We start from the raw sequence: 18,566 nt of genomic DNA on the forward strand, positions 1-18,566 counted from the left end.
ATTAATGACTCTACGGACTATTCTAGTGGCCTTAGAGAAAAAGATCTTGTTTTATTTTATATAAATATATTGTTAGAAAAATTGAACTTTAAAGTTTTTCTAGCATATTACGAAATTTGGTGCTATATAGCAATTAATTATACGTTCGCCGGATGTACTTTTTTACAGATCATCATTTAATTTTTATGAAAATTAAGTTTTACATAATAGTAAAAATGTATTTTTGAACATAAAATCGATAAAATTTAATAACAAATTTTTATTAAAAATATTACCACGCTTGTTGTTTCTTAGATGGACTGTACACAAGTGCATACGGTATTGATACATACGAAAATTTAACGATGCATTTATCTTTACAAATATATATATATATATATATGTATGTATGTATGTATATGTATATGTATATGTATATGTATATATATATATACATACACAACTGATTTCTTACGCGCGTCTATTAAATTGTCAAAAATTTGTGTCCATTAATAAATTGTATAACAAAAAGAAAAAAATATTGTTAAGGGTATGAAAAACGTATTCTTTTTCTAGTTTTCCTTCCATAAAAAATGAAGAAAAATCAACATTCTTGGCAAATTATTATTCCATAAAATTTTAATAAAAAATACCATATTTAGAAAATTATGTTTAGAAAATAAATACACAGTAGATATCTTATATGTATTACGACATAATTATTGTATGCATAAATATTTATACACAATTATTACAAATGATTTTATAAGTATATGTGTATTTAGGGACAATATTCTTTTTTAAAATTTGTTAAGAATTTAATTGCCTCTTTTTTCCTTTTTTTTCAAAACTGGATCCCTTTTAAAATCAATACTAGATAAATTCTCTAATCCTTCCTTTAATTCTATTTTGGAATATTTTTTTGGAGCAGATTCTTCGGTATTAAAATGTACAGCCTCTAAACTTTCTGTTAATTTAGCTAATTTAATCTTTTCTTTTTTATGTAACTTTGACAGTTTCTTTTTCTTTATTTTAGTATTTAAATAATCCACTTTCTTTTTAAAGTATGCATCTGATATATCTGGAAGTGTCTTGGTTGTATCAACTTGCTTTACAGCTAATTCATTACAAGAAAGTTCTGTTTGAAATTTGATCTCTAATGTTTTAATATCTTCATCTTTAATCAAAGGTAAGTCATTTTTGTGTGATCTTTTAAATTTCTTTGCTTGAGAACCATGCAATTCATCTTCCCATGTATCAGTGATATTAGTGAGATTATATTGATTGTCTTGATCTTTCTTCTTTTTTAATTTATTCCTCTTCTTTTTACTTTTTTTTGTTGGTGAAGATGTACCTGTATATTCGTTTTCAGTATGATCATTTACTTGATCCTGAATGTTTTTTTTAGCTACAGAATGCACTACATAATTTAATGTATTTTCTTCTTTTTCAGCATTTTCAATATCACAAGAAATTGAACTTCTCTTTTCTTTCTTTCTTTTCCTCTTTTTACATTTTTCTTTATTTTCCCGTTTTAATTCTCCTTTTACTGTGGCATGTATATTTCTTTCATCACTATCGCTTACATTACATAAAATATTTAATTGATGACTTAAGTTATTTATAAGTCTTCTATTCTTTTTATTAGTGGTTTTACATCCTTTTGGAATCATTACACTTTCAGTAGAAGTCATTGGTAATACTATGTTTTCATCATTAATCTCTTCATATTCATTATTATGGGATATGATATTGTTTTCCAATTTTGTAGTGTTTAATACATACTTTTCTTGTTGGGCAATTCTTTTTAATTTTCCATTTAATTGTAATCCATGTCTGGCTCCTTTATGGGCAGTTCTACCACCACATAATTTAAATAACTCTTCATCTGTTAAAGGAACATGTTTGATATTTTCTTCAATATTTTGTTTTTTATGCATATTAGAACTACTTATCAGTATTAAGTTGCCATTAAATAATTTAGTAGTTTTAAGAAAATTTCCATATTTAGATTCATTTTTATTTAACTCTTCTTTAGGAAGATCATTAGTTGTATTTTCTTTTGAAACAGATATTGAAACTTCATCAGTTCGTGATTCAACTTTGATACTACTAGCTGCTTTGTTAAAAGCATGTTCCCACCAATTATTCCAATCTGTATCTTTATATCCCACTCCTGCTGTATCAAATTTTAATTTTTGTTTTAAAGGTTCTGTAATGCCACTTTCATATTTACCTAAACCTTTACCTATATCAATAAAATATGAAAAAACATTTACAAACGTGTATTACAAAATTTACATAACAAATTTATTTAACAACGAAGTACACAAATAAACATTCAAATACATAATACTTTAAAGGTATTAAATGTAATAGTTATAATATAACTATTATTATATCATAATAATGCTTGTAAAATCATACCTTCCGTCCAGCCATATTTCATAAGCTGAGACTTTGCAAAGTCATTCATGTTTAAACTTTCGTTACTATAATCTTATATAAAAAAATGTCATTTAACAACTTACAAATACAGCACAATTTACGAATGATACATGTTTTCATTAACTAGAAGCAGAACTTACCTAGTGAATGAAAACTATATTATTTGCTGGATATTCTGCATATTGAAATTTCCATAACATCCGTATTGTGGCGCTACTGTACAACTGTGAGCTATTATGCGATTCACAGAAATTTTGTCCAATTTTAATATCTAAGGAATTTTCATAAATATTTTCTTTTTTAATATTTTTTTTTTATTATTTTAACATAAACATTGCATTATTAATTTGGATTTCTTGCTCTTATTTCAATAATATTTCTTTGTATAGTATCTTTTATACATATTATTTATATGTACTTTGTTAATAAAAAAATCTTGAAATGAATATTAAACATGAAATGATGTTATCATTATTATTAGGGATTATATAATACTGTTAGATGAACAACTTTTATTTAACTAAAATATATTAAAAATATATTTTAGTACTGCGTATGTATCATATACTACACAAAGAGGATGCTCAAGTCTTCAGATAGATCTGCAACTTGTCCACGGTTTGACGTTCGTTAGCCAACAAACACATAAAAAATGGCTTTATAATACTCGTCTTGTCTTAACGTTACGTTTGCCATGATAATACACCATTATACAACGAAATTTATTCGACTTATAGTACCAATATTGTTCGATGGCAAGGAAATGAACAATTTCAAACAGTAGATTTGATGAAACACATTTAATATCTTGTAACAACACCATCGGAATATTTAATTATACATATTAAGAACGAAACGAGGTTTGTGAACTTTATACCTTTACCAATATTTGTGATATTTTACGAAATTTGCATTCATTTCTACTTTTATATAATATCATTGGATTCTAATGTTGCATAAAAAAATTTTGCGCAAACATTTTATCTCAACTATACCTTTATTCGATATTTAATATCGAATAAAATAAATGAAATTAATAAGCATCTTACTTTAATTGATTGAATTAATGAGATTAATGTTGTAGAATTATTTTACTATAATGTTTATAGATATATTTCGTGCATTATTACTTTTTATTTTCAAAAATAACACATTTCTTTAATCAGTTTAGGTATATATTGATATTATAAAAAGATGGCATTGCGTGAATTGGTGGAGGGTGACTGCGGTGGACCCAGTTCTTTAATTCGTTTAACATCACATTTTGTAAGTGATCATGGATTCAAAGAAGAAGGAATACGTCATCCTTTTGATCATGGGGAACCTTTCCAAACTTCAGATTCAGACCAGTTAGTTAAACAATTTTTAGAAGAAAATCCTTCATGTCCTCAAACATTTAGAATGGATAATTTATTGCAAGAAATGCGTGAAATTGATCAAAATATTCATCCACCTATAGCAGCACCAGGAGTTGCTCAAGAATTAACCAGTTTAGATACAGCTTGGGCAAATCAATATCTTGAATCAGGACGTCATTTTAATGTAATTCTCATTTTATCATTGGAATTCATATATTAGCAGTATTATAGTATAAAACAAATATTTATTACAAATTTGTATTTTCTAATTAATACAGGAACACCATGCCGATGACATTTGGCATCATGAGATAGAGCAGAATTTAAACATTATAACTCATCAAAAACATGAACTTGGATTAGGACCAAAATGGGCAGAAGAATATATAGAACATAGCAAAGATACTATACACAATAACATAAATATGGAACACCCAACAGAAGCAATAGAAAACAGTGATAATCCTAACTTTGAATATTCGAAGTTTATGAAATTTATGAAACAGGAAGGAGATGTTCCCACAAAAAATAATGAAGAATCACTGCCAGATGTTCAGAATACAAGTAAAGACTGGACAGAACAATATGAAAAAGATAATCAAAAGACTGAAGACAAAATTTCTACCAATAATAGTCAAGAAAATGAAGTGACAGCTAAGATAGAAGAAGTAGCTGCTGCTAGTAATTGGATAGATGAATTTCAAAAAGAAAATATTTCTTCAGGTTGGTAAACATATTAGTACCAAGTTAGTATCTGTAACTAATTCTCCTTATAGACATATTTATAAAAACAAATTTTTATTCTAGAGACAGACAATTATGAATCTACATTCTTGAAGCTTCAAAATGAATGGGAAAAGATTTCATCATCTGGGGAACTATCTTCCAAGCATCCATGGCTTTCAGAATATGATACTTTTTATGATCCATTTAAAGATTATGAATTTCGTGAAGAAAATCCTATGAAAAATGTTCCTAATGCATTAGAAGAGGGTAAAAAAAGATTGAAAGATGGTGATTTACCAAGTGCTATACTTTGCTTTGAAGCAGCAGTACAACAAGATGAAAAAGATTCAGAAGCTTGGTTACTTCTTGGTAAAACTCAAGCTGAAAATGAACAAGATCCATTAGCTATTTCTGCTTTAAAACATTGTCTAAGTTTGGATCCTATAAATAGTGCTGCTCTTATGGCACTTGCAGTTTCATATACAAATGAATCTTACCAAAACCAAGCATGTGTAACACTTAAAGAATGGTTACTAAAAAATGAAAAATACAAGCATCTATCAGTACGAAAGGCTAGTAGTCCTGAGCAACAATCAAAATCCAATGTGTCAACTATTTTGTTTAAGTAAGTAATAATAAGTTTAACAAAATACACATATATAGAGTAATATCTAATATTCTTCTTACTTTTTCTAGTGACGTACATGAAGAAGTAAAAGATCTTTATATTCAAGCTGCACGAATGAATCCGTGGAATGAAATAGATGCCGATGTACAGTGTGGATTAGGAGTCCTTTTTAATTTATCTAATGAATATGATAAAGCTAGCGATTGCTTCCAAGCAGCGCTGCAAGTACGCCCTGATGTATGTAATAAATTAATCTTTTGTAATGCGTATTAGCAATTGTTAATATATTATCGAAAACGTAATATTTTCGGAAGGATTCTAGATTATGGAATAGATTAGGTGCAACTTTAGCTAATGGTCAAAAATCGGAAGAAGCTATAAATGCGTATCATCATGCTTTAAAATTATCACCTGGATTTATTAGAGCTCGTTACAATCTTGGAATTTCTTGCATTAATCTTGCTGCATATAAGTAAGTAAAATTTTTACATTATGTACAGTTTTTTACATGATTAAATTATTTATTTTTCTACAGAGAAGCAGGTGAACATCTTGTAATAGCGTTAAACCAACAAGCTGCTGGTCGTGGAGTTCAGGGTGAAAACTCTTCACCGAAAGCGATGTCAAATACCATTTGGTCAACACTGAGACTTGTCATTTCGCTTATGCACAAATATCACTTAAATGAAGCTATAGAAAACAGGTATGGTATGGTATATATAAACAAGTAATACTTCTTAATAAAAACTATTAAATTTCATTATATAAACAGTGGTACTCTTTATTATTTCAGAGATCTAACAAGGTTGAATAAGGAATTTGAGATTGTATAAAATATTGTTGACTTCACCTGTTAAAAAGTATAAAATCTTTTTAACTTAGTGTATAAGATATCATAAAATAAAGTAATTAAAAATATTTTTCGTAGTTGAAAAGTGTACATAAAAAAAAGAACATTAAGAAGATGCTGTCATATAATTTCTTTGTTATAAGAAGGGTTAAGTTACATATATTAGATGTCAAAAAACTAATTTGTTGGATATGTTTGGTAGATATACAACTTTTTATTGTTTTATCTTATATAAATTAAAAGCTATTATACTATAATAAAATTGTTATGCATTTAATAAAAATTAGTTAAAATAATTGAATCCCTGAGATAAAATAATTCAATAGAGAAAAATTGGTAATATCATATGTAAAAAAAGAAATGGAACGAGCGATCCTGAAACAATAAAATAATTTCCATCCTTCTTTTCCTTTCTTCCTTTAAATAAATAAATAGCATTATAAAAATATGATTACATAATAAAGAAGCATTCTGATATGAGTTACAGCTATGTATTATTTCTTTATAATTTATAAATATCATAGATCACTTCTAACATAATTATATTACATTTGTAACAAAGAGAAATTAATCCTAAAGGCACATTAAAGTCACATATAATGTAACATTCAGAAAGTGATGAAAATACATTATAGGATCAACAAATATAATAAAAAGTAACTACCTTAGCAGTACGTGATTTCCTAAACACATGCCACCCCGCCCTTAGCGGTTAAAATATAAACAATTTTTAACAAATTCTTAGAAATATTCAAACAGCAGTCAAAAATACAATGATCGTTACTACAAAATTTCTTAGTTCAGTGTACAAAGCAATCTATTACGTTAAATATTATATATAACATTGTAAAATTTTAATATCTATATGCTTGGTTCTCTGTATAAACTTTTCATAATTATGATTCAACTATTTCATTAGCTAAGGGAAAGATAACATACGTCTAGATATAATACAATATATCTATATAGAACATTTCAACAATCAATAATAGGTGAATTAATTTTATCTATAGTATTTGTCTTTAGTTTCTGACAATTTGTTATATATAATACAACTTCTTATCCATAAAAAATTTTGTGCACGACCAAGATTTTAATCAAGATCGAGCATTTTAAATAATTGCATTAAAATAAATGTGTACTTTTAAAAATATTATACAAATGATGAGTATATTCAATAACGATTTGTAAATTTATAGTTATATTCAATAAGAAAAAACACCTATATAAATGAAAAAAGTGTCTGAAATGTGATCACAGAGATAGAAAGTCACTAGTTACGTTAAACGCCAAGTAATTTTAAGCAAAAAGTTATAATTTATGAAAGTCGTGCCATATGAAAAAGTATCGTTTTCAACAAATTAGATTAAGTACAATTTGTTTCGAATCTATTTTCTCTAGAATGTATAATTTTCGTGCAACACAATTTTTTGTTGCATTTAGATCATATGTTTTTTTTTCTTTATAATTAAAATTGGACCTATGCTATCATCAAATGACGATAAAATTGATCAGTAGAAATTAGCGCTCACAATTTTAAAGTCGATAAAAGTTGTTGTCCAGTTTCTATTATTAAAGATTTAACATGTTCAGCGTGCATAATTTGATTACACATTTCACTGCATTTTTGAAATGTTATTACATCATCTTTTGGAAGAACACGATGTAAACTTTTTAAGGACAACGTATGTGGTAGATAATTCAAAATTGCTGAAACGATAAAAAGTATATTATAATACAATTTAATATACTTCAGCATAAATATATCGAAAAAATTTACCTTTCATAATTTGCGTGTATAAACACTGCAATTCTTGTCGAGAGTTCGATACAGCAATCTTATTTTGCGTTAACTCAATTAAATACTTCCATTCAGAATCTTTAGTATATATGTCCTAAATTTGTAACACAATTTTATGAAATTCAATCATAAAAACAAATTGAAAATACCGTAAAAGTAGTGGATTGAAATATATGTTATTTACCTTTGCATATTGCACAACAGCTTGAGGACAATTATCCATTAAAAGTGTTGTTGTTTCTTCAGTATTTTGAATGCACAACGCTTTTAAAGATAAACTGCCATCAATCTCTTGTGTTTCAAGAAATTGCTTAACTTCATATAAGCACTCATTTGGTATAAAATCACAAGATAATACAGACTGTAATTTAAACAATTCCGTTGGTATAGTTTTTTCAGAGTCAGTCTTATCGATATCAGCTAAATCTTTTAGATCGCTCACATTCAAAACTTTTTGATAATCTTTCGCATACGGTGGCATCCCGTTTAGATAATGAGGTCTAAACTTCACAAATATGAAGTTATCATAATTTTCTTGTACGTTTTCTTTATTTTCTATTTTGTACACTTTTGTTTGTGTTAACTTGCCTAAGTATGATCGTACTAATAGCTTAAAAGCTTCAACCAAAGCGAAATCCGTACGTATTTGATTTTTATTTATAACAGACGAATCTATAATCAATTTTGTACTAAAGTAGTTGTGAAGATATTTTTCGAGAAATACTTGTAATGTCATTGCCGCATTATGCCCATCTCGTCCTACTCTTGATGGTAAATATTCTAAAAACACCTGTATAATTTGATGAAGAGATAGGATTCCATCCTCTTCGATTAATTGTATTAGAATTTCAGCAAAGGTTGAATTTTTCTGACGCATTAACGTTCCAGCGAAATCTGAAAACGTAGGAATCATTGGACTTCTCTTTTTCATCGCCGTCATATCAAACAACAGGTCCCAATGTTCTAAAACTATTTTCTTGACACATAATGCTGAGACTGGTTCAAGTACTTTCTCTGCTTGTTCTTGTTTTTCAGCTTGTATGTATAAGAGTGCCAAAGCTAACTTGACTAATTCGTCCGTTTCATATAATAATAAAAGATGTATTAGTTTTTCTGTAGTATATTCTCGTAATACGGGACTACTGAAAATCAATTTCAATAAGTCTGGTTTCTTTAATTTACATATTATTTCTACAATATTAAATCCTTGGAACAAGGCATCTGCTTCTGGACCACTTTTCATCGTGTAAAGTATATCAGTCAAAAACGTAACGAGACCCGGTGCATCTTGACTCGATTTCCTAGATAATACTTCTGAAGGTTTTAAACCCGACATTTTATAATAGGGTATACAGAAATCCCAATCTGAGTCATATTCGGAACGAATATAATAGTCTCCAAGCAGCGCGCATGATTGATTATACAAGTTCTTCAATTTCAATCCATTTTTATTTGCGATATCATCAAATTCATTAATGTGTGAGCAATTATACACAGCGTCTTTAGCTAAACGTATCAAAGCATGAGCTTCCCCTAACAAATGTCGGTATGTGCTAGGACTAGAAGATTTATGACTCCTCGCTGCGTTTAAAACATCGTAATACAAATTCTCCAATTTAGGTAAAATTAAAGAATATAAAGTCCAAGAGTTTTCTGCTTTGGCTAAGAGGATCAGATAATTTTTGCTATGTAATAATTTCTGTATCCCCAGAAATGGCCTTAATCCTATTAAACAAACAGGCTCAGAAACACTAGGGCATGTAACTCTTACATTTTCTATATCATTAGACATTCTAGCAACATGATGAGATAAACGTAGAGTGTAAGATTCAAGACCAGCTTCAGTCAATGCATGCAAAGCAGTATGCTCCAAAGCTACATGATTAACAGGTGCAGTAAATGGATAAGTAGTTAAACAAGTTGCATCTGTAGGATTTGAGCTAGTAGCAGAGAAATGATAAAGATATCCTTCTTGCAGTGTGCATAAGAAGCAACTTACGCCCTGCAAATATGTATATTTATCTGATCTGAGGATTGATTTTTTTAAACAAGAAGTATTACACTCCTTCCTCATGTATAATGGCTTCAATAAAGAGCAGCTGAACAGTTCAGAACTTCCATCAAGTTTATTATTAGCTGCCATTACTTTAAGAGACAATAAATTTTTTATTGTATAATTTTCCGACCATCCTAAATCAGGAGAATTCGTTTTAATTATAATCCTTATTTCTGATGGGTTTAATACGAAAGGACTTAATGCATGCCCAGGTCCTGCTCTTTCCAAACTTATAGATGGTAAATTTATAGTCAAGGATTGTGAATATCCATCTATAACTTCTTGATCAATTAATCTTTGTAATTCATCCCTTTCATTATACACTAAATGATCCAAATTTATAACAGTGTCATTATTATTAGATTTTATTTTTCTGAAATCTCCTGTCTCCAGTTTACTCCATATACTTGTTTTGGAACTTCTATGCCTCCTACCTTTAAATTTTGTACTTGTTCCACTAGAATCATTGTTTTCTGATACAATAAAGTGCAGATCTTGACTAGAACTTTTACATTTTGAATTTATTCCTTGCAATATTGTGTTATCATCTTGATTAGTCGTATTATTACTGTTTTCCACAAGAGAGGAATCAGTGGATATAGATGTTTTATCAATAGATGAAGAGTTTGTGGAAGTTAGAGAACTCAATTGATCAATATCTTCATACATTGAATTAGTCAATCGAAAAACACATAAATTTGTTTTATCCATAATTGATATAAAATCTTCAACAATTTCCATGTGTGTAGGAGAAAATGAAAAGCCCAAGGACCATGGTCGAGCCTCAAAATCTATAAACTTCATCTTTGATACTTGCTGTGTTTCAATTTTAAATTCATGTAAAATAGCACTATTTCCGGAAGCCACTAGGAGGTTGCCAGTACTTTGGCAGCAAGCAATGAGTGTAGGTTGCACATTTAATGGCAACTCTATCATTTCTAAGCTATTCAATGGTCGATTTAAACTTGGAGTAACACGCCCAGCTATTCTAGCACGCATAGGTTGACTTTGATCTTTTACCATAGCCCAGTTAACATAAATTCTAACAAAATTATTAATTGTTTTCCCTGTATGATTATTAATGCTTGCATCTCTAGATAATTTTGATTCTAACGTTACAACATAATCTTCTTTGGTACAGTGCACCATTTGATTAATCATATCAACTGTTGGAAAAACCGTATGTAGTTTAATATCAGATATCATCAATTCCCAAACTTCGACGCAATGAGTTGACAATGCTAGGAGTAGCATTTCATGTCCAGATGCATTTGCTATACAGCTTGCAGTTGGCTCCTCAATTTGAGTGATATTTTGCCCCAGAAAATTATGTACTGTGATTACACGCACCATGTTGATTTTTGTGCTAAAAGAGCTCTTTAAACATACCTATCTTACGTATGAAAAAAAATACTATATCTAATTATAGTAAGTTGATCACCTTTGCAACTAAATTGAACATGAATTCAAGTTAATAATTATTTTGCTCAAATCTGATATAAAACATACTTTTTTACATTACTACATAATGTGATCGAACAATATTTAAAGATATAAATTAGCATAAAATTCGTTGAAGGTTATTTTACATTTTTAAACTATTACTACACAAGTTACTTGCAAAATGTGTGACAGAATAATAAGTTCGTTGTTTTTTCGAAATTTTTCAATATCAACGAGATATAATATATAGAATTAAGCGTAAGAAGATATCACCGAAATATCGCTTTCTTTCTGCTCCGATTAATAGGTATATATCTTAGACCGCCCAAAAATCCGTGTTAACGAACTCAATGACGCGTACTTTGACATTTCTAATTCATGTTTTATACATTTAATACCTTCATTATGTGACAAACATTGAATATTGAAAGTGACAAATTACGATAAAGTACGAGAAAACCAACTAACGTCGTGTGGAAATGAGCACTAAGATATTTTATACATGATTTTGTACAATCTAAAAACACTACGAATATCACAAAGTAGAAGAATGCAAATATAGCTCGTTCGTTTGACAGATCTTTTAGTACGCGCATGTACACTAATGGTTAGAACATAATCGTGCTACATACGCGCTCTACTAGTTTTTGCCCGCCAAATGTGATAAATATGCTGTTTCGAAATGTAGGATAATTATAAAATATAAAATGCAAAAGAACTCTGTCCAGAAATAGTTAAAAAAATATAAAAACGAGTAATCTAAATATTAATTTTTGTAACGATTTTTAAAATATATCCTATAATGAATTAGATACATTCAAGTTACAAATCACAATTCATCTTTTAATTTTTATTACATAAAAATTATACATATACATGCATTGTTATCATATTAATCCGATTTTAAAATATCAATTTTCTTAATCTATAATCATATGTTATATTAATATGTTATAAAATTATCATTATCATAAGGTATAAAAAGATTGTAACAAATGTTAATCAAATATATATTAAATGAACATATAATAACATTTATTTCATTCGTTATTTGCAATAAAATTGACACAATCCACAAAATACTTTGATCTAAAATCAATTTCATTGACACGCAATGACAATGCGAGAAATGGACCCTATAAAAATCTACCTTATCTTAACTATTATCTTAACTATTATCTTAACGATTATCTTAACTATTTTGTTGAGATAACTTTCTCAATGTGATTTTTTAGAGTTTCTAGCTGTTTCATGGTTTCTGCATCTAATGTAGGAATGTGTGACATACGTAAACCATCATTAGGTAATAAGGACATAACATTGCCATTACGCAAAGGTACATTAATGTTAGCAATGTCTTCTTGAATAACCGCAGAAACCAATAAGGGGCTACCTTGCATGCTAAGAACCATTTCTCCTTGTCTTGGACGTCTTAATACATTTAATGGTGTATTAGGTTTTATTTTTGGAGTTACAAGATCAAATTCGTTAAACCCAGGTTTTGTAGCAGCAGGAGTTTTAAATTTATCGATTTTCATAGATATGTTGTTGATATGCTCCTTCTTTGTTATCTTCCTTATAGTTTCTAGGTTTATTTCACTAAGCTTCATTTTACTATTTCTTGAGGTACTACGTGTTCTTCTAGTAGTAGGAGGTGCGACTTTTCTAGCTCTTGATGTACGCGTTGTCGTAACACTTTCAGTAACGTATCCATCGTCCGTCCCATTAGTAATTCTTTTACCAACTTTCTTTCTTTTCTCCGTTGGAGCCAATTTTAGTGAACGGTCGTCGACGGACGACGAAACTTCATTACAATTTTCTTTCTCTTCGTCAGCCTCACGATTGAGTATCTCGCCAAGAGTCATCTGTCGTATTTCAATCGGAAGCCGAGATAAGGTAACATCAACAAAAGTTTCAAGACCTTTTATCGCCATTTTTGATTCTGCCTCCAGCTTCGATATTCGCAAATGTGCCTGTCGTTCAAAATCTTTGATTAATAAGTCACTTTCTTCTGTAGAGTGCTGTTCTTGTTTTGGTTTCCGAACATGTTTTGTGCGTGGCATCTTTAGCAGGCAAAAAATAAGGGATGTAACCAAACTGCTTCCTTGCTTCTTCTATTACACGTGGTTTATTCAAGTTTAAACTAAATGTGAGCTTACATATAAATAGTATTCACAAATTCCTTGTTCGTCTGATTTACATTAAAATGTTTTCAATCTAGCTTACCGCCGTTAACAGTTTATAATTCAATAGCAATGATTATAGAAAAGTACAGAATGACAAAATGGTTACAGAATACGTACAAAGAGCAACCTGTCGCCGTTTACACGTATTACATTCTATGTGTTCAAAAATGCACTTCAATCAGTGTACTCAGTTTGATTTAAATTACGTGAAGAAAAAAACCCGCGTCAAATTTCTTAGGTTGCGTATTATTTTATCTCTCACAATTATAAGCTGTTAAAGTAGTTAAATTTATTCATAAAATTACATAAGTAATTGAAATTATTACTTTTTGTTTTAAGTTATATACATAACGGATATATGATAATAATTATTGGATAAGTGACTATCTATATCAAAAATTATGGAAACAAGAATTTTAGATGAAGAATGGAAGTTTTAGTAATGATATTAAGAATTGGCAAATAATTTCAAGTGAACGTTTTGCATATATTCTTAATATTAATATTGGCATAGTTTCTGCAAAATTTGTCAAGACCTTATCATTCAAACATTAAAATGGACACTACTATGTATTATGAAAAACCACTTTCTGATTATAGACGAAATGAACGGCAAGAGATGTTGATAGCTGCTCCATTAGACTTGTCATTCAAAAAAGCAACCACAATGAATGGTATGTTAGTAATATGATGCATTATTAAAATGATATATTTTCTGAATTGAAAGATAATATTAATAAAAATATTTATTTTGTTACAAAAGAATTGGCAAATAAACGCCCACAAGCAGTACGAACGGGTAAAATTCCGTTACGAACAGCTGCAGATCGTTTTGTAACATGTTCCTTGTGGTTAAGCAATAATTCATTGACATCAATGTTCGGATTTGAAAATCTTGCACAAAAGCTTCTCGATGATCCATCGCACCTTAGTTGGCTCGATCTTTCTTTCAATGAGATAGAACAAATTGCTGATGACATTACACATTTTCCGAATTTAAAAATTTTTTATTTGCATGGAAACAATATTTCGGATATAAATGATGTTGTAAAATTGAAAAAGTTATCAACTCTTAAATCTTTAACGCTACATGGAAATCCCATTGAAAATCTTCCATATTATAGAGGATACATCGTTCACATTCTTCCACAATTAACAACGCTAGACTTTTCAGCGGTACTATCAACTGAGAGGAAGAAGGCAGCACCGGCTGGATTTTACAAAATAATATATGGTAGTACATGAATATAAAACTTTATTTTCAAGTTTTGTATTAAATACACGCCTTCTTAAGTATCATTACTTGTAATATTCTTTTAAAATGTACCGTCTTCCTTGAGGTACATGTGACTTAACGCACACTCTTAGAAAAAATTTATTTAAAACCTACTATTATCATCGTTAAATTAACTCAAGATACCATACAGTGGAATCGATTGTTCTATTTAAATTGCATTTTAATCATTTGCATCATGGCCCTACTTAAGAGGACTGACTGGTCCCTATCACCGCGTGCGGTCGATCGTAGGTGCAGTAAATGACTTCCGAATTCTTTATAGAGTTTATCGAAAATTTACTGCTCAAAACGATTGGTAGACGATGTTACTTCGCAAACATCGCACCTTACATTCTTTATAACAGAGGAAAAAAGTAAAAATTATTTATTTAAAACAAAAATTATTTAGATTAAAATGGAAATAAAAAAAGAGTAGTCGCAGTGCGCGTAATAATCCGCGCTTGGTGATAGAAGACAGTCGTCCGATTGCGTAATAATCCGCGCTTGGATGCAAATGGGTTAATCAACAGAGGTAAAAAAAGGCCCCATATTATATTACAAATTGAATATAACTTGTTCACGTAATTGCAATATTCCTTTTTGTAATATACATGATGATCTCCTCATACACTCAATGTCGTCTGTGCTTACTGCGGTGTTTACTTGATTTTTCTACATCTCTATCTCGTGATCGACTACGTGATCTATAACGACTACGTGATGATTTATGACTGCCAGATCGTCTTCGCTGAGCCTTTTTCGGTTTTCGAGAACGTCCATGACTATGGCTGCGAGATCTGCTTCTACTATGTTTCTTTCTCTTGGAATGCTTTGTTCCTTCACCTCTAGATGGTGAAGTACTTGGTGATTTTGATCGTCTAAAATAAGGAAAACACGATTTTAATTACGATAATAATTACATTTTATTACTTTATTTTCTCATTCTTTCATGACATCATACCTAGGTGACTTTGTTCTTTCTGGCACAGCATGCGTACCACTGCGGCTAATGAATCCACCCCAGGCATTATGATGTTTAGGCAGTGGTGGGCTAGGTGTGTGGCTATCTACATCTCCACTTCTTGCTTTGGTTCTTGCTTCCTCGTATTGTCGACGAAGTTCTTCTACTCGTTTTTCTAACTGTTCCGGTTTAACACGGGGTCGGAAATAAAGTCGTAATATACGACGGCAAACATCTCTAATAGCAGATTCATTAACTTTAAAAAGAGAAAACCAAGCAGGTGAAGTAGGTAAAGGTAATTGTAGCTGTCTTGCTCCCAAATATACACATGCACAAGCAACAGTTTCAGGTTGATGTCTCAAGAACACATCAGACCTTAAAGAATCATTCATATAATTCCAACATTGTTGCATTAAAGCCTGATTTTTTTCGTGTCCCAGTACTTGTAAATACATAACAATAATTTTGTGAGGGTGTTTTACATGGACGCAGAAACCTAACTCTTTTAAGACTCTCCTTTCAGATTTAATTACTTGATTCTTCAGGGCTACATAATTTTGATCAAGTATTACAGGTTGTATTGGCCTAAAAAGAAGAACAAATCTAGTATATTATTGTTATTCATATATATATAAAATTTATAGGAAGAAACTGGGGGAGATAATGAGGAGAATGGGGGTGAACGAGAAGTTAACTAGAAGGATAGAGGAGATCCCGACACTGTTTAACATTTATGTAGCAGGGCTGGAAGAGGAAATGAAGAAAGGGCAAGTAGGAGGCATAGTGGTATGAGACAAGAAGGTATGGTTACTATCATACGCGGATGACACTGTATTGATAGCGGACAGAGAAGAGGAGCTAAAGGAAATGATGAAGAGATTTAAGACATTCCTAGAGGAAGTGGAACTGGAACAGAGTACAGAGAAGACGAAAGTAGTAGTGTTTGAAAAGAGAAGGAACAAGAGGAGGCAAAGGAAATGGAGATGGGGGAAATAAGAACTAGAATTATATATAGAACATATTCAAGACAGAAAAAGGAGGGCAGCAATTGCGATAAAGAAGACATGGAGCGTAGGAGAAAGGATATTCAAAAGGGATTATAAGAGGAGAATGAGGGTGTTTGGAGCATTGGTAAAGAGCGTAGCGCTGTATGGAGCAGAGGTGTGGAGATGGAACATAGAGGAGAGACTGGACAGGGTAAAAAGGAGATACGTGAGATGGTTGCCAGGCTTAGACACAATAATGCTAAACTACATCCTGAGAGAGGAGTGCAAGATAGAGGAAATTAGAGAAAAGGCACTGAAAAGAGCAGTAAGGTATGAGGAGAAAGCTTTGGAATCGAAGAAGGAATTAGTGAAGGAATGTATAAAGGAGAAAGAAAGGAATTAGGGAAAGGGCCAAGAAGGGAAAAGAGCAAGGAAAAGAAAGAGGAGGTTAGAGGAGGTGAGAGAGGGAAGGACTCAAGGAGAGGCAGGAGATAGACAAGAAAGAATGACAGCGAACCAGACTATAGAAGAAAGAACAGAGGAGAGGGAGAAAAGGATAAGAGAATCTAAATACAACAGATACTACAGAAACATAGCGAAAGAAGGACCACCAAAGTACCTAGAAGGAAAGATGAAATGGGAGGACAAAAGTATGGTAGCAAGATTTAGATGTGGTAACGAAACCAAGGCAAGAGAACACTGGAAAGAGGAGGGAGAAAGAGGATGCAGATTATGCAAAAAAGGAGAGGAGGACCTGAAGCACGTAGTAGAGGAATGGGAAATTACAGGAGGAGCAAGGAACATGGGGGAAGCGCCGAAGGAGACTGCAGAAGGACTGGCAGAAATGAAAGCGATAATAGTGAAGAGAAGAGCAGCAGAAGAGGGGGAGGAACGACAGGGAGGGAGCACAGCAAGGAAGCAAAAGCCAAAGAAGGATAAGCGTTAGATATAAGTAAAGGCAATATAAGAGATGTAATTTGGAAGTCGTCCAAAGCCGAAAGGCACGAACTAAGATTAAATAAATAAAATAAAATATATATAAAATTTAATAACATTAAAAACAAAGAATCATACTTACTTTTGACTGGAAACTTGTTTTATGTGATTAAACACATTGATAACATCCCTGATACGTCTCGGGGCCTCTTCAATTTTACTAGCTAAACAAATACAACCCATTGCAGTTGTTTCCATATTATGTCTAACTAACGATTTACTGTAATAAAATCGTTGGAATATTACTTGCCCTGTGGCCATTGCGACCTATTCAAAAAGATAATAAAAGTAGAGACTATGTGTTCCAAGGTTATAGAGGTTATGGCGTTTACAAACATTTTGTTTATTTGTGAAAATAATTACAAACCTGGGGTAGTTTCAGTAAAATACCAGCAGTCTGTATCAATTCGCATCCTAATATTCTTAGATCGGTTTCAGTTTCTGCATCCAATCCGTCTAAATGCGACGGCGTCGAGTTTAGTTTTTCATCAGGTAAAAGACAATTTTGAAGTGTTAACACGATTTTTCCATGAGCTTTCGTATTAACAGTTACCGTATTTTTTGCCGGTATCGTAGAATTTTCTTTTGCGTTACTCATTTCAACTTATACTAATTAAACAAAGAAAAAGTATAGTAAGTTCACGCACTTGCGGTGAAAAAGGTTAGCCTTACATTTTCTCCAATACCATACTTCCGACATATAAGGTTAAACCTATGTATGTGCTTATTTCAAGAAGTGTAATTCATATAGAATTCGCTTATTTTGTGTCGCTACTGTCGACTTGTGGTAATCAACCAGTTTTATTCGACTTTGTCAAGCATTTTTATTAAAAAATACGTTTCGTATTATTTTCGTTATAATAAATTTACAA

The 18,566-nt window shown here is 30.7% G+C and overlaps 6 protein-coding genes across 11 annotated transcripts in view; 2 read left to right on the forward strand and 4 right to left on the reverse strand.

The window, feature by feature from the left end:
- LOC117231675 (Hermansky-Pudlak syndrome 3 protein) overlaps positions 1 to 11,349 on the reverse strand; it is a 30,163-nt gene extending 18,814 nt beyond the window's left edge. The window contains exons 1-3 of one of the 2 annotated variants that reach the window (XM_033490329.1): positions 7,975 to 11,349; positions 7,770 to 7,884; positions 7,498 to 7,699 (exon numbers count right to left, since the gene is read on the reverse strand). In XM_033490329.1, coding sequence (XP_033346220.1) covers positions 7,518 to 7,699; positions 7,770 to 7,884; positions 7,975 to 11,199 — 3,522 coding nt within the window. In that variant the 5' untranslated portion in view covers positions 11,200 to 11,349 and the 3' untranslated portion in view covers positions 7,498 to 7,517. Of the gene's footprint in view, positions 1 to 7,095; positions 7,700 to 7,769; positions 7,885 to 7,974 lie in introns of those variants that run through there. The other variant, XM_033490328.1, reaches the window with a different exon arrangement.
- Positions 675 to 2,733, reverse strand: LOC117231678 (G patch domain-containing protein 4). Of its 2 annotated transcripts, XM_033490337.1 has the most exons (3): positions 2,568 to 2,733; positions 2,407 to 2,478; positions 675 to 2,227 (listed from the first exon to the last, which is right to left on the reverse strand). In XM_033490337.1, the coding sequence occupies exons 2-3, from the start codon at positions 2,453 to 2,455 to the stop codon at positions 798 to 800; spliced, it is 1,479 nt and encodes a 492-aa protein (XP_033346228.1). In that variant the 5' UTR covers positions 2,456 to 2,478; positions 2,568 to 2,733; the 3' UTR covers positions 675 to 797. The 2 variants fall into 2 exon arrangements, with proteins under 2 accessions (XP_033346228.1, XP_033346227.1); XM_033490336.1 differs by lacking the exon at positions 2,568 to 2,733 and having other exon boundaries at positions 2,407 to 2,561.
- On the forward strand, positions 2,967 to 6,157 carry LOC117231677 (peroxisomal targeting signal 1 receptor). 2 transcript variants are annotated; one of them, XM_033490335.1, is made up of 8 exons: positions 2,967 to 3,287; positions 3,599 to 3,969; positions 4,064 to 4,508; positions 4,593 to 5,136; positions 5,208 to 5,376; positions 5,454 to 5,611; positions 5,675 to 5,842; positions 5,933 to 6,157. In XM_033490335.1, the coding sequence occupies exons 2-8, from the start codon at positions 3,622 to 3,624 to the stop codon at positions 5,970 to 5,972; spliced, it is 1,872 nt and encodes a 623-aa protein (XP_033346226.1). In that variant the 5' UTR covers positions 2,967 to 3,287; positions 3,599 to 3,621; the 3' UTR covers positions 5,973 to 6,157. The 2 variants fall into 2 exon arrangements, with proteins under 2 accessions (XP_033346226.1, XP_033346225.1); XM_033490334.1 differs by having other exon boundaries at positions 2,968 to 3,287; positions 3,594 to 3,969.
- Positions 11,350 to 11,508: 159 nt separating the features above from the next.
- LOC117231681 (borealin) lies at positions 11,509 to 13,557 on the reverse strand. 2 transcript variants are annotated; one of them, XM_033490345.1, is made up of 3 exons: positions 13,449 to 13,552; positions 12,475 to 13,352; positions 11,509 to 12,444 (listed from the first exon to the last, which is right to left on the reverse strand). In XM_033490345.1, exon 2 carries the CDS (start codon positions 13,350 to 13,352, stop codon positions 12,486 to 12,488), a length of 867 nt encoding a protein of 288 aa, XP_033346236.1. In that variant the 5' UTR covers positions 13,449 to 13,552; the 3' UTR covers positions 11,509 to 12,444; positions 12,475 to 12,485. The 2 variants fall into 2 exon arrangements, with proteins under 2 accessions (XP_033346236.1, XP_033346235.1); XM_033490344.1 differs by having other exon boundaries at positions 12,475 to 13,557.
- Positions 13,530 to 14,774, forward strand: LOC117231683 (leucine-rich repeat-containing protein 51-like). Its single transcript, XM_033490346.1, has 3 exons — positions 13,530 to 13,713; positions 14,076 to 14,149; positions 14,239 to 14,774. The coding sequence occupies exons 1-3, from the start codon at positions 13,574 to 13,576 to the stop codon at positions 14,718 to 14,720; spliced, it is 696 nt and encodes a 231-aa protein (XP_033346237.1). The 5' UTR covers positions 13,530 to 13,573; the 3' UTR covers positions 14,721 to 14,774.
- Positions 14,714 to 18,399, reverse strand: LOC117231679 (cyclin-L1). 2 transcript variants are annotated; one of them, XM_033490339.1, is made up of 5 exons: positions 18,367 to 18,399; positions 18,062 to 18,303; positions 17,777 to 17,961; positions 15,713 to 16,297; positions 14,714 to 15,629 (listed from the first exon to the last, which is right to left on the reverse strand). In XM_033490339.1, the coding sequence occupies exons 2-5, from the start codon at positions 18,290 to 18,292 to the stop codon at positions 15,383 to 15,385; spliced, it is 1,248 nt and encodes a 415-aa protein (XP_033346230.1). In that variant the 5' UTR covers positions 18,293 to 18,303; positions 18,367 to 18,399; the 3' UTR covers positions 14,714 to 15,382. The 2 variants fall into 2 exon arrangements, with proteins under 2 accessions (XP_033346230.1, XP_033346229.1); XM_033490338.1 differs by having other exon boundaries at positions 18,062 to 18,399.
- Positions 18,400 to 18,566: the final 167 nt, after the last annotated feature.

The sequence above is a fragment of the Bombus vosnesenskii genome, unplaced genomic scaffold (genome assembly GCF_011952255.1).
Source record: "Bombus vosnesenskii isolate JDL3184/JDL3185 unplaced genomic scaffold, Bvos_JDL3184-5_v1.1 scf7180000013273, whole genome shotgun sequence".
Lineage (NCBI taxonomy): Eukaryota > Metazoa > Arthropoda > Insecta > Hymenoptera > Apidae > Bombus > Bombus vosnesenskii.